We start from the raw sequence: 13,219 nt of genomic DNA, 5'->3' as shown, positions 1-13,219 counted from the left end.
CTGATAGATCTTAAGAAGTCAGATAAAAGTTACTACTGTAACAATTATTATAATAATTGAGCACATCAGATTTAAATTTCTAAGATAACAAGACATCATGATGTTTCAAAACTCAAGTCTTTGTTTCTTGAAGTAAAAGAGGAATGGTTGAAGTAGCGAAAGTACTTAATTGAATTATACATCTCTACCAATGAAAAAAAAAAGTACAGAATATACATCGTGATTATGTTTATCTCACAGACCTCGGATGGTGATAATTGATGTCTGCACTGTACCTAAATTTGGACCACGCGTAATGCTTTGGGCCCTCTTTTCAAGAGAGAGGGGGAGAGAGAGAGAGAAATACAACTGATGAGGAAAACCCAGAGAATATAGATCTTGTAACAATTTGATGTTTAGTACAACAGTGCTTTTGGTAAAAATGTGTAGCAAAAAATTGCACATCCAATCCCATCTTTTCTTAAACCAGCCTAAAAATACATAAAACTGTGTGATCCAAACTTTGACATGTTTGAGTTTTGGTACTGTATGAAAATGCACCTGGCACTAATTTTCACTGTTATTGCTTTCAGGATTATATGGCACAGGGGTTCCAACTTTGGTCAATACACAAAACACATCATAAAATCCTTGAAAAGACTTCGCTCAATAAAAGTCATTTGCCTAATGGGCATGGAATAACCCAGGCATCATTCAAATCAATGGGACATTGAGAAAGCACTGGCAGGCCTATATTTTGTCATTAGTCTGTCGTGAACATTTTGACTGTGTCTATGGCACTGACATAAAAATCTTGAATAAAACATATAAAAAACACAGGTTTGCTTGATTTAATGTGCTGGATTCAAAAGACTTGAACATTGAAGTTAATGTCAACCCCTCAAAGTGCTGAAAATGTACTGTAAATCCATTTACATGTGTGTTCACGGGGACGGGGGCAAAAGGGTTTTATGCAGTGTTTTAAATTCACAGAAGAAAAATAATAGTACTGTAAACGTTACAGTAACACAGTTTGCAGCGTTATGATTTTGAGGTGGAGAGGTCCACACAAAAATTGCAAAAATAAAACCACCGTGAACATTTCACAATCTACAGTATTACTGCATGTATTGACTTCACCGCCTACTGTAAAATTAACATCTGCAACGGCATCAAGGCATTTATGACCAGCGCAAAGAACATAAAGCTTTAGACACATTTGATGTTCCTTTCATCTGATATTTTTCTTTCTCTAAATTCAGCTTCAGATTTCAAACAGTTGGCTTAAAAAACGTGAAAATTTGCCCCGAAAAACAGTTTTGTTTCTATTGTATCAGACTATCAATAAGTTTCAGTATAAATTTTGTTGCCATATGATATGGCACCAGTATAGTAAACTTACCACTGGTTGTTTGTACATTAATGTAGCAGCGCCAAAATTCACCTTACATTATACTAAGATCTGGGAGATAGAGATTGTGCTTCCAAGGCTCAAAATACCAAAAGATCTGTTAGGGCGCGGTCACTTTCGCCACAAGCTTTTTGATGCTGTTGAAATTTCAAGCTGGCTGTGACAGAGCCAACCGCCAACAAGGATAAAAAACCGGCAAGTTCCATAACAAAGACCGCTGAGTTTTGTACAACATATGCGCAACTATCCAAAGAGTAATCCCCGTCTATGACGAATGTGAATGGGCCCTATCCTGCAATACGTGACTCATAATAAGCCCCTTCACAGTTTGAACTGCACATGAGCGAGGTCAAAGGTGAAGGCCCTTGACTAGGGGTGGATACCAGTTTGGCTTGATAAGGTCCAAGTCCAAGTTTAGGTCCAGAGATTTAGGTTCAGGTCCGGACCTGAACCTGTCCAGTTGATGTTTTGTTTTATTAGACCAATATTAAGCATAGCGAAATAATACTGACACGCACGACTATAAAAGTTTCTTAGAGAGAAGACTTTCAAGATAAACCAGTGTTTGATATTTGAATGTTACACTTATTTTAAATGCCTTTTTTGCCAGAGGGGAGACTCAAAACACTTTTTATGAAACAAAGTAGAAACATATATTTGTACTTTGTTCAGTTTTTTTTTGACTCAGGTTTTAGGCTTTCAGGTTTTTGGACTCGGTTCTTGGATGTTATAAAGGTCCGAATCAGGTCCAGCGAACCGGTATCCACCCCTACCCTTGACTAGTTTGTCTCGACCTTGCTTGATGCATGTCCAGACATGTCTCAGGGGCCTTCACCTTTGACATATTACCACCAATGCACATGTGCTGAAACTGTGAAACGGCTCATACCAAGTCTGCAATTTTTACTGCAAATTGCAAGTGGGTATTTTGAGCCCTGGACGGTATGGAAATGTTTGAGACCAGTGATGACCAACTGTCGGGGGAACTTCAGTCTACCAGTTCACGACAACGCTCACGGAACCATCATCACCCTTGATGACCACGGGACTCGCAGGTGCGGGGGACTCGGGGTCGTCCGGTGTGTCGGGTGCCTCCCTGAAGGAGATGGTAGGGTTCTCCGACTCAGGCACTTCAGAGTTGTCCACGATTTCTGGTATGTCGAGCAAGTCTTCTTTCACTGGGCTGGAGGGTTAGATACAGGGAAACTTAAAATTAGACATTACTTGTATGACATTTCTGCCTAATTTTGTTTGGTAACAGATTACATACTTATTAGAAACATACACACAAGAACATCTTCATGTGGTGTGTGTACCAAAATAAAAGAAAGAGTGTCATATGCATGTCTTCAAAATTCCTGTTAACAATTGCAAGAACTGGACTACAGTACAGATTAGACACACACACAGGCACATAATACAGACACAGGCGACAACATAATGTGCTATGCCTACATGTAGCAGTGGTACATAAATAAAACAAAAGTTAAAATTGTGAGCCAGGCTAAAACAGACCTGTTCCCCTTTATTAGCTCATTGTCAGTCACCTTATTAGTACAGCATCACTTTATACATGTATTCTGCACATTGTTAGTAGCTTTGTTAGGGACAGCAGTTACAGTTAACATTTACACATTGCAGACAACATTTTTGTTAAATACCAACAGAAAAGGGGAAGCAAATAGTCATGGGAGTGGAAGGTACTCTCCAAGCAGAGGTGTGGGTCTGGCTGGTTTTTGACGCGTTCTTAGGCGTTTTCGTTAAAGCTTTCTATTTTGTCCCGTTTTCTTTATGTCACCAAGCCGCGCATCTCTACTACGTTGTGTGGGTTGGCGACCTACAGAAAATGGGACAAAACAGAAAGCCTGACAAAAACGCCTAAAACACGTCAAAAAACAGCCTGACCCACACCTCTGCTTGGAGAGTAAGCGGAAGGCGGCAGCACATGCAGCTCATGGTCAGCGGCATTCCAACTGCGAGGGGGAACAACTGAACTAAGTCTACCTAGCAGGTGAGTGGTACGGCCCGGGGGCCTGGTCAGTTCCTGTCGGCTGGACCACGTTGTTTGTACCTGATTGCGGGCTGTACACCGGCGGGGGCTGTTCTTCTGTCGCCACGGGCTGGTAGGACGCTGACGCGACCTCTTGCTGCACGTGGTTGTCGGTCTGCGCGTTCGTACTCTTCTCGTCCTCGGTCCTTCCGGAGCTGTGGCTGGACTGACTGGTGTTGGAGGACTCCAGCGGTTGCTTGGGCTTGTCGGGGTCGTCGTCGGTGATGTACGCCATGTTGACCTGGCCGGAGTTGTTCCCGGGTTGGTAGACCGACGGGCGCGGGATGGTGGTCATGGGGTAGTCGCTCAGCGAGATGTGGGGTATGTCGCTCAGGAGGTCGAACGACTTGCTCTTTTGTCGGCGGCAGCACCTGACGACGCAAACCACAACAGTTACAAACAGAATAAGTCCGCAAGCGCCCACACCACAAACGAAGATGATGCAGCCGGTGTGATCCAGTCCCCCAAACATGCAGAAGCCTAGAGGTGTGGGCTTTGTATTAGTGGGACTTTTCAGGGTGGTACCAGGAGCTGCGGTTGACTGCAGGGGCACATTGATGGCCTCTGCACCAGTTGCTGTAAAGTTAGTCCCTCCAAACGATAAGAATAGAGGCTCGGCGGGATCCGGTTCATTAAGGCTGGCAAACTTGTCAGCAACAGCCTGCTGATAGGCTGGGGGGTCGACTTCTACGATGACGTTGGTGGAGCCGCAGGTTATGTTCCGGCACCTTGTGGTGTTTTCACTGACATTGAGCCAATCAGCAACGGCGACACTGCAGTTCTGGAGGAACTCCATTTCGTTATTCAAGGCGACGGTGCAGTTGGCATCGAATGTCACGTTCCAAGTGTAAGGACCTGGTGCTGTGGTGGCCATCGCTGCAGTCGTCTGGGTCGTTGTCTGGGTCGTCGCCATCATCGTGGTGTTCATCGGTGCCATGGTGGCGTTGTCTGATGCTGTGGTGCCGGTGGCCTCTGGTGTACCTGCTGTTGTATTCATCCCACCTGTAGTGCCTTGCATTGTAGCTGTGGTATTCATCTCACCAATACCTTGTGTAGGTGTGGTATTCATGGTAGCTGTAGTGTCTGGCATTGCAGTGGTATTCATCGCACCTGTAGTGCCAGGCATTGTAGCTGTGGTATTCATCCCACCTGCACTGCCTTGTATTTCAGCTGTGGTATTCATGGTATCTGTAGTGCCTGGCATTGTAGTGGTATTCATCGCACCTGTAGTATTCATTCCACCTGTAGTGCCTGGCATTGCAGTGGTATTCATCGCACCTGTAGTATTCATTCCACCTGTAGTGCCTTGCATTTCAGCTGTGGTATTCATGGTACTGGTAGCTTGCATTGTAGCTGTGGTATTCATCGCACCTGTAGTTCCCTGCATTGTAGCTGTGGTATTCATGGCACCTGTAGTGCTCTGCATTGTAGCTGTGGTATTCATGGCAGCAGTAGTTGCCTGACTTGTAGCGTTCATCATAGTGCTTGTAGCTGGTTGGGTCGTGTTGGGTGCTGCTGTAGTTTCTGTACTTCCAGATGCCCCGGCAGTGGTCATCCTTCGCGTTGTCACGACAGTTGTGTTACCATCTGTTTGTGTTGTTGGGTCCATCGAGGTGTTTGGTGCCGTGTTGCCCATTGTTGCTGTGGTGGTTGCAGAAGAGGTGCTGTCACCTTGATTGGTTGCAGCCATGGTCTGCGTTGTCGCCGTGTTGCCCGTCATTGTTGAACCGGTCACAGTGGTTGCACCTGCAAAAGACGTAGATTTTGCAATCTATAACATACACATTATGCTACCAATCAAAATACAGTTAGTAATACAATGGAAACGAATACTGTAAATGTAGATATGTTCGTGGAGATTTAATTTTGCGGTAGAGAGAAAACGGATGGTTTGCGGTGGTTTTAAGTTTGCGTTTGAAACAATCATAGCGCTACAGTGACTGTCACATAACGATTTTCACGGTGGTCTTAAGGTTGTGGTTAATAGTTCACTGCAAAAACCGCGGACTTAAAACCACCGCGAACATTTCTGCATTTACAGTATTCAAAGTGTCACGATTTTGTGAGAATAAAACCATTGCAAACATTTCAAGATTAACAGTATAAAACATTGTCCCAGCATGATTCTACAAGATGTTCAATGCTATAAACTTTGATATGTTGGAGCATACATTGAATTCAGTGTTACGTATATGCCCTGGGATACATGTATTATTTTTACTGGTCTAGAGTGAGTTTACAGACACATGGGTGACACATTAAAGGCATCCAGAGCATTTTATGAGGCTTGAAACTTGACTAAAAAAACTCCAATTTCTAGTCATTCCTTACACACATAGTAAGTTTCAATAACACTATACCATAATCGACATTAAAGGAGCAAAGATACAATGTCGTTGTGTGGTGAGAACTGATAGAAAATCCAAGCCCTAATAGACTGATACTGACTGTCCATCACAATTAGCGGTTTGACCAATAAGAGAGTGACTGCATGTCCGTCAAATATTTGCATCTTTGTGTTTTAATTTTGCATTTCTACGTTTTCTCGGAGGTGGGCTCTGTGAAAACGTATCGGTCTATTTACACTAGGCGCGTGAAACTAAAAGATCACCATGTAGAATAGTTTTGTGCCGCTTTTGATAAGAAATTTGCACGCAAATGTGGTCAACAGTGGCATTAAATGTCAATTTCATAAAGATTACAGCAACTAGAATATTTCCAGTTTTCAAACCTCATAAAATGCTCTGGGTGCCTTTAAATAAATAATGCTATAAACTTTGATATGTTGAAGCATACCTTGAATTCAATGTTACGTATGCGTTAAAACTAAAAGCCTGGGGATACGTGTATTATTTTTACTGGTCCAGAATGAGTTTACAGACACATGGGTGATACATTTCAAGGTTATGACACAGGCAGACTTGAGTCCCCTCAGCCTGAGTCTCAATGTTTATTCTTAGTTGACATCCTGACCTCTTCTTTCCTTTAATTTAAGTGAAACAGCCCTCAGACAGTTAGAAAGCCCAGACGTATATGTAAGGTTGATTTAAAGCTTACAGTAACTCAAATTTGCAGTCACGCCATGTTTCCAAATCCAAATGGATTATTACGGGCTTGAAATACGTTTTTGGACAATTTCCAATTATAGGATAGTGAAATAGTGGTACACAGAAAAATATTCTGCGAGCACAACATACAGAAATAATTTATTTAAAAGCAAAATTTATCTTACATCTCAGAGCTCAAATTTTACAGCCTGAATCTGACATTTCAAAGCTAATTTGAAGTTCTAAATTCAAGGTTTTATCATTCTTCCAGACACTTCAATGTCAGAGAAACACTGTAATTCTTGTTTCTTTCACTGTAACTTTGTGTTCACTGTTTTCACTGTCACCTCTGTACCGTGAACTTATCATCACCGTGAAGAAACATGTTTTTATTTCTTATGATTCCTTCACACGTCCATTTTTAAAATCAATTGCTGCCAAGTTCGTGTTCATTCAAGTTAAAATGTCCATTTTCCTTATACAGTGAAATCTAGCTACCGTGACGATAAAGTGAATTACAGTATACTACACAAATATCTACAAAATTGTAGTTGCACCCACAGTCAAAAATTAGGTGCACATGAGTTCAAATTTTGGATGCATAAAAGTGCATACTACTACTAGTGCATTGTATATGCATCCAGTATTTCAAGCCCCGTCATCTATGTAACAGCGACTCGACGACTCAAAGACACAACGGAGCGCGAGAGTACGGAGCAAAGGGGTTTACTGAACAATCATCATGGGAACCATGGGGGCGAACAACCCCACGAGGCCGGGTGACCTCGTTACATCATAGGTCATCGGACCGTACCAATTATAACACTAACATAGGGTGGCGCCCAGTTTCTGTCACAGAGCCTTGTGAACAAAGTCAACATATTACATGGGACTGCATTTGCCAGTCATGCATGCATGCGCTATTGACCGTACCTTGTGCGTGACGATTGCACACGCCCAGTACAAGGAGTAGAGCGAGTAGCGCGTGCATCATGGCCGCTCTCCTAATGTCTGTCATCACGGCGCCGGACCTGTAGGAACAAACAACAGCATATCACATGTATGTCGCACACACCTGTTAATACTACATCTCATCAACACAGCACTACCACAGAACGTATCATCTTGTTCAAGGCCTTACATATAATGAGGGACGATATCCCGTATATAGTTCCCATAATCAGATAATGTTGTGTCAGAAAAGATATCGTATACAACTAATTTTTTCTGATGTATTGTTTACCAAAAATCAAACAGAAACTGATGAATTCTTTTGTAACATAACATTAGACAACAACTCTGTCTGTAAATGCCTGATACTGTTAATGCAGAAATGTTTGCGGGGGTTTTATATTCACCGTTTTCACAGTGAACTCTTTACCGCAACCTTAAAACCACCGCGAAAAGCCGCTCGATTGTGTGACTGTAGCGCTAATATTGTTTCAAACGCGAACTCTCCATTTTCTTCCTACTGCGAAATTAAATCCCCACCAACATTTCTGCATTTACTGTACATAACACATTGCAACTGAAGTACCATATAATATGTTGGCCAAGGGTTAAACAGTGTCTTGACATACAGTAATGACTTTGCCACTGATAATTCATAAATACAAACAGTTCACTAGCAAGCAGGCTGATTGCCCAGAGTCCTGCATATTTACACTACATTCCGGGACGGTGCTAATTAACACCTACAACATTAACTGTAACTCTACCCCTCCCCATATGGCTTGAATGCCATTAGCACCTGAAACCTACCTCCGCATATTCTAAAGCCTGTTCGATGACAAAAAATTGATCCACACGTTTAAACCATCAGACGTGGTCATATAATTCTGATTAGGCTGATGGGACAATATAGACGGGTGGCTTCGTAATGAAATCGGGTAAAAAACAAGGTCAGATGACATCATTTTTTCCCTGTTTAAAAAGTGATTGAGTCAGTGTTAGTGCCAGGACTGACAATTTATTCGTCGGGTCCAGACAAAAATTTCACACCGTCCGCCCCAAAAATCTGAAAGTGAGATGAAATTGATAAGAAATTTATTTCTGTCAGTTTAAAATGACAAAAATCAAAGGCAACCAAAGCAATATAAGGGACAAAAAATGGACATGAAAAAATTCTGAAATCTTTATTGTAGTGACATTTACTAACTGTCTAGCACATTTGTGTAATAACTTCATAATTTGAGCATTTCAAAACCGTGCAAAAACATGCCATATTATGATCCCGAGTTTCGGGAGCCTACAAAAACCCCGGCGACGAGTTCTCACATTACAACAAAGTCATATTTTTGCATCATGGACATAATCCATTGTGGTCGTGTTGTTTGAGCTAATCATGTATAGAAATGACTAAATAAATTGACTTTTAAAATTTGATTTTGGCCTCCCAAACTAGATTTTAAGCTGGAAACAGCCATGATTAGCTAAGTGCAAAATCAGTCTTTGGATCATATGATAATGTTCATAAGGATAACGACATAATCAGTTTAATCAAGATCTACATTGTACATGTAAACTAAGGTATATGGTTTATTTGTTACAAATGAGGCTCAAAAAAACATTCACTAAAATGTACTACTGTAAGATTATACATAATAAATCTTATTGTTTTGATGAGTAATGCCAACATTGCTATTAATACAAATTACATCCTTTTTACATGCTGAGCATTGTTTGATGTATAGAAATGGGTAAATCATTAAGTCAACTGTGTCTGATAAGATATATTGGACATCACTTGACTTTTGCTGAATCGCAGATACAATTCAAGAGATAACAGAAGATTGCCTTTAAGCAATTTGCAACACAGCAAGATTCCATCTCTTAGTCTTATCTAATCTTTATTCAGCAACTAGATATTACTGTAGATCAATTCATTTTTGCAGAAACTTAATTTTGCGTTAGAAGCTATAGAGGAAAGGAGATTTTTCGTGGTGTTTTGAAACGGCGATCAAGATAGCACAGTTGTAATAGTTCAAAATCATTGACAACTAATACAATGGAATGCACATGACCAAAAAAAGCAAAAAATTAAAACCACAGCAAACATTTTCAGATTTACAGAATGATGCTCCTTTGCAATCTAATAGCAAATGGGATGAGACAGACAAAACTGTACGATCATTCTCAGAGAGTGCCGTATGTCAGCAAGACGTGGAAAGCCGATGGTTAGATGTCGTTAAGTGGGCAGACCCCCAAAATTGCTCCCCTCCAATCAATAGCGCGGCATTACTGCCAGTCCATGATCACACGTATCATCCGGTCATGTGACGCGACGGTTTACGCATCAACGGTTACCGAGTACCGCGTTGATGAAGAAGAGAGTACACATATTGGGTTTCTTAATTTGCACGGAAATCAAAAAGACATTAGGCAATACCAATTTAATTTCTTGTTTCTTGGATTTTCTGCTTAATTTTTTTCTTCTGATTTGAAAAAACAAATCATGACAAGTTGTAAAATTCAGAAATATGAATCAAAATTATTGATATCAGTGAAATCTCCACTGTGAAATCATAATGCCACGAATATGTGTTTTTGTTCTATGTAGAATAGAATTTCTGCAAAAATAGATGAACTTACAGTACAGTTCAGCATTTTGGACAAACAAGAGAGTCCATGTCTTTTCTGTTGTTAAATGTTTTATCAATTATCAACGCATTGAAATTTAAGAATTCAAAAATTGTTTGCAATGTTTTACAATTATATATTTGGTACGTTGCAATTGACTTTGCGGCTCCTGTAGTAGAATTTGGGTTCATCACAGCCAGAATGCCTGCTTTTTTCCCCTAAAATCTATTTCACCAGCTCAATCCAAATTGTTTACCAGTAAAAATCTGATGACCAAAAAAACAATTTTTTACAGCCCATAGCTACAAATCGATAACAGGAATGGTCCCTTAGCAAATGAATCTGGAACCCCAAATTCCAACACACGATTTTAGTATTTTGATCAGGCAAGGACATAAACAGAGATTTGCATCATTCTCCAAAATGCCACTTTGTTGGGGGGCTAAAAAAGGCTTAACTCTAAATGCATACTGTGAAAAATTCATAGACGTATTTGCCGCCATAATATATGAAAATTAGGGGTAATACAGGACCATAACATTTGAATACGGGCACGATTATCATTGCTATTTACAATTATTGGACATAATCTCTGTACTTAAGAATGGAATCACACATAATGTGACAAAAGGGAGTTACATTAAAAGACAAATCGATCGAATGCTTCCCCATTTTGCTGCACAAACCATTATGACCTGGACTGGTATAATATTCTGGGTACTTGTGTACAATCAGGGCGCGAAATACTTTTTTGAGCCAGGTTGCCCATGTTGCAACCAAGGGCAAATGCTAGGTTGCACATCCAAATTTCAGGTTGCTCCAGCAACATTCACCGATTTCTTCAAATCAAGCTCGTATGTAGCGTTTCGCTACTAACATTTCAAAATATATATTAGATAGTATTGTGTTCCCATTTCAACCTAACAACATCTTGTTTAGCTGAGGGCAGTGTGTTTTTGTATTTTTCAGCTAAAATTCCACGATCTATGAAGGGTTTTGGATGGTTTAAAACGAAAAAGTGTTGATTTCTTTATTTCAATTGAAGATTTACCGAATTTTATGAGAGTGACACATGTGTTTTTGTGAGCTTCCAGGGCTCCGATTGAAATCTTTGGCTCAAAATATAAGGTTGCACACTGCGCTACCTGGGTTTGGAATTAACTTGCACCAACCGAAATCTTGTTGCACTGTGCAACGTGCAACCAGGTATTTCGCACCCTGACAATAGTATCTTCATTTTATGGCCTACAAAATCTAGGTGCACTGGTGCAAGTCAAAAGCACAGCTCCAATTTTGGGTGCACAAAAGTACACTGTCACGTATTTCGAGCCCTGCATTCAGGTATTCAAGACATTCTTCAGAAGTCCTCAATAACACATTCACCATAATGATTTCTTTTATGTGGCAGTCTTAAAGTACCCAGAGGAATCACGAGAGATGACGTCATCTATACACAACAGTATAACTTACAGGGACCATGGATGCCTTTGTGGAATGATTTTACTCACTATACAGTATAGGTTTACCAAAGGAATGCAAATTGAGGCCATTCTTGGTGACAGTTGTTTGGTACACAAAATTCAGTTGCCTTGTGGTAGAAAAGCTTGTCGTTGATTTTTGTCTGTTTCGCATGACTGGTAAACCGCCTTTAGCCGTAATTAAATGCTGCGTAACACACCAGCTTTTTTACAGTTACTGTATGTAAAAGCTGCGAAAGACCAGACTATGAGGCTTGATCCACTGACACCGGGAAGGAACCCCACCCTTTTCGATAAGTGTGGTGGGTTCTTTAAAGGAGTCCTAAACTCCAGAAGGCGGTGTTATTTTCCACTAGATTATGTATCAATCAATACATAATCAACCGACTTTTTACAAAATTCTGCTTGTGGTAAAATTTACAAGGTGTGTTTTTTAAAACAATATGATACTCACTAAACCCCTGCAGACCCTACCAGTGTATTCCCTATGCGTAAACATACATTTTTAAACGTGGATATTTTCGGTGTAAACGAGGGTGGTTAAGCACGATATGAAGACCAATTGTTAATAAGATATAAAAGAACACATAGCCAGAAGGTTTTTCTTAACCACCCTGACATTCTTTTTGTAATCTAATTTTTGTCAGGCATTGTCAGGCACATTGTAAAAAACACATAGGCTGAGGGTCACCTGGGGAATTTGGTAGAATACTGAACGTTTTGGATGCGCACGGGACTAGTGGGTACTTTATCGTATACTGGTAAAAATATTCATTTCTACTTCCTAAAATTACCATCTTTTGGAAAATAACTTCCCCCTCTGGACTTTAGGACTCCTTTAACATGCTCAAGGTGTGGCCCTCCTCAAACACTGGCTCTCCAGCTTTACGTCCCATCCCATAGGACATCCCTAACCAAACTTAGGAACTCATATTTTCACCTGAGTCAATTGTAAGGAAATGATGGAAATATGTGTTAAGTGCCTTGTCCAGGGGGAAAAATACCTTTTTCAAGCACACAACATTGGGGTCTGCTAGGGATTTGAACCCAGAAAATTTAGATTACAGTACTAACAATTTCCTAACCCCAAGACCACATATTAATGGTTCTGTCATGCAAGTAGTTTCCCTTAAAATCCTATAAAAAAAGAATAAAATCATGTAACGAAGTGACTGAAACTTAACGTATGTACAGTATGTAAACCCTGAGGCCTAAATACTTACCCAGAACAAACACCAACACCAACGATACCTTCTCGACAGAATGTCAACAAAGAAAGCATTTGGGCTGGGCCAAAATTAAACACAGTACAAACATGTACTACAACTGTATGTAAGGCATGTAACAGACACTCCCAAAGGGTCAAGGCAAGATGGTCTAAGGGTTCTGGGTTCAAATCCCTATAGTATAGCGACCCCAATAGTGTTGTGCCCTGGCCTTGGAAAGGCACTTAACACCTTTTTCCTCACTCTACTCACTTGTGAAAAAGAGAACCTAGCTTTGGCTAAAGGCATTCTGTTGGATGGGACGTAAAGCAGAGTTCCGGGGTTCAAGGACAGACACGTCACACCTTGAGCATGTTAAAGAACCCACCACACTTATTGAAAAGAGTCTAGGGGTCCATCCCGGTGTGAGCACGGGCTTTAGGCTACGGTATTTATGTTGGGTAACCGCC

At 40.7% G+C, this 13,219-nt stretch overlaps 1 protein-coding gene across 2 annotated transcripts; it reads right to left on the bottom strand.

Moving 5' to 3' along the window:
* Positions 1 to 1,662: 1,662 nt before the first annotated feature.
* LOC136437439 (mucin-22-like) lies at positions 1,663 to 5,123 on the bottom strand. Of its 2 annotated transcripts, none has more exons than XM_066432053.1 (2): positions 3,395 to 5,122; positions 1,663 to 2,573 (listed from the first exon to the last, which is right to left on the bottom strand). In XM_066432053.1, the coding sequence occupies exons 1-2, from the start codon at positions 5,074 to 5,076 to the stop codon at positions 2,384 to 2,386; spliced, it is 1,872 nt and encodes a 623-aa protein (XP_066288150.1). In that variant the 5' UTR covers positions 5,077 to 5,122; the 3' UTR covers positions 1,663 to 2,383. The 2 variants fall into 2 exon arrangements, with proteins under 2 accessions (XP_066288150.1, XP_066288151.1); XM_066432054.1 differs by having other exon boundaries at positions 2,460 to 2,573; positions 3,462 to 5,123.
* Between the last annotated feature and the right edge of the window lie 8,096 nt (positions 5,124 to 13,219).

This window comes from Branchiostoma lanceolatum, chromosome 6 (assembly GCF_035083965.1).
Source record: "Branchiostoma lanceolatum isolate klBraLanc5 chromosome 6, klBraLanc5.hap2, whole genome shotgun sequence".
Classification (NCBI taxonomy): domain Eukaryota; kingdom Metazoa; phylum Chordata; class Leptocardii; order Amphioxiformes; family Branchiostomatidae; genus Branchiostoma; species Branchiostoma lanceolatum.
The sequence above is the reverse complement of the archived record's forward strand: the minus strand, read 5'-3'. Positions and strand labels throughout refer to the sequence as shown.

Coding starts and splice junctions, on each gene's coding strand:
- LOC136437439 (XM_066432053.1), bottom strand. CDS start 5,076: ATGGGCAACACGGCACCAAACACCTCGATGGACCCAACAACACAAACA. Junction 2,574..3,394: donor CCGTACCACTCACCTGCTAG/GTAGACTTAGTT, acceptor CTAACCCTCCAG/CCCAGTGAAAGAAGACTTGC.